Here is an 806-nt window from a genome sequence, read left to right on the forward strand (position 1 = left end):
AGAGGTCATTTATCATTCGATTAAACTGCTGCTGTGCTGTTCCTCGGCTCTATAACCGAGATGTTTAGCTTTCTCGACGCAAATGACCTTGAGTTTGCGTGCGTGGCGAGGTGCTCAGCCTCCGTGTCTCTTGCAAGGGCTAGTAACACACTAACATCGTGAAGAAATTTATTAAGTACATATTGCGCATATGTATAACCGTCGAGTGGGCTGTAGGTCTCTCTCTTGAGGACACTGGGATGATTATGTGTACATATTGCTTATATACTTTTTTTTTATCTATATTTTCCTCCCCGTTTGTTTTTTTTTTTTCCTCATGACTAGCGGAGACATGAGCACAAACGTCAACTTCCCGGAGCTGGGCGGCCACCAACCGCCTGGCCAACGGAAGGGCTTAGTATCGGACAGCAGCGGGACGACCGTCACTGGCCAAGGTGCCACTGTGGCCACGCCGAGTGCCGCTCCTGGCTGCGCGCGGGGCCCTCGTGGCACTTGAGACGGTGCCTCCTGAGGTTGCTGCGGTCGGCGGACTGGTAGGAGCAATGGGGGCACGAGAAGGGCTTGTCACCTGTGTGCGTCCGGACGTGCCCTTCCAGCAGGTCCTTCCTGGAAGCCTTATACGGACACATCGGGCACTGGAACACCTTACACGCTCCCGCCGACTTAAGGATGTCCCCCATGAGGCCGCGCGAACTCACACCGCCACAAGGGAAGTCCCGACCGCCAGCACCGCCGCCAGCCAGCACCTACAGAGGAAGAATACCGTCAGGAGGGTGCATGGTGTTGTGTTTTTATTAGGGGCGTGC

At 54.8% G+C, this 806-nt stretch overlaps 1 protein-coding gene across 1 annotated transcript in view; it reads right to left on the reverse strand.

Moving 5' to 3' along the window:
* Positions 1-156: 156 nt before the first annotated feature.
* The window catches only part of LOC119593848 (zinc finger protein 513-like), a gene marked incomplete in the record, with an annotated part of 3,947 nt that continues 3,297 nt past the window's right edge, over positions 157-806 (reverse strand). The window contains 1 exon segment of the mRNA XM_037942879.1: positions 157-746. Coding sequence (XP_037798807.1) covers positions 423-746 — 324 coding nt within the window.

Source organism: Penaeus monodon, chromosome 32, assembly GCF_015228065.2.
Source record: "Penaeus monodon isolate SGIC_2016 chromosome 32, NSTDA_Pmon_1, whole genome shotgun sequence".
In the NCBI taxonomy this organism is placed as follows: domain Eukaryota; kingdom Metazoa; phylum Arthropoda; class Malacostraca; order Decapoda; family Penaeidae; genus Penaeus; species Penaeus monodon.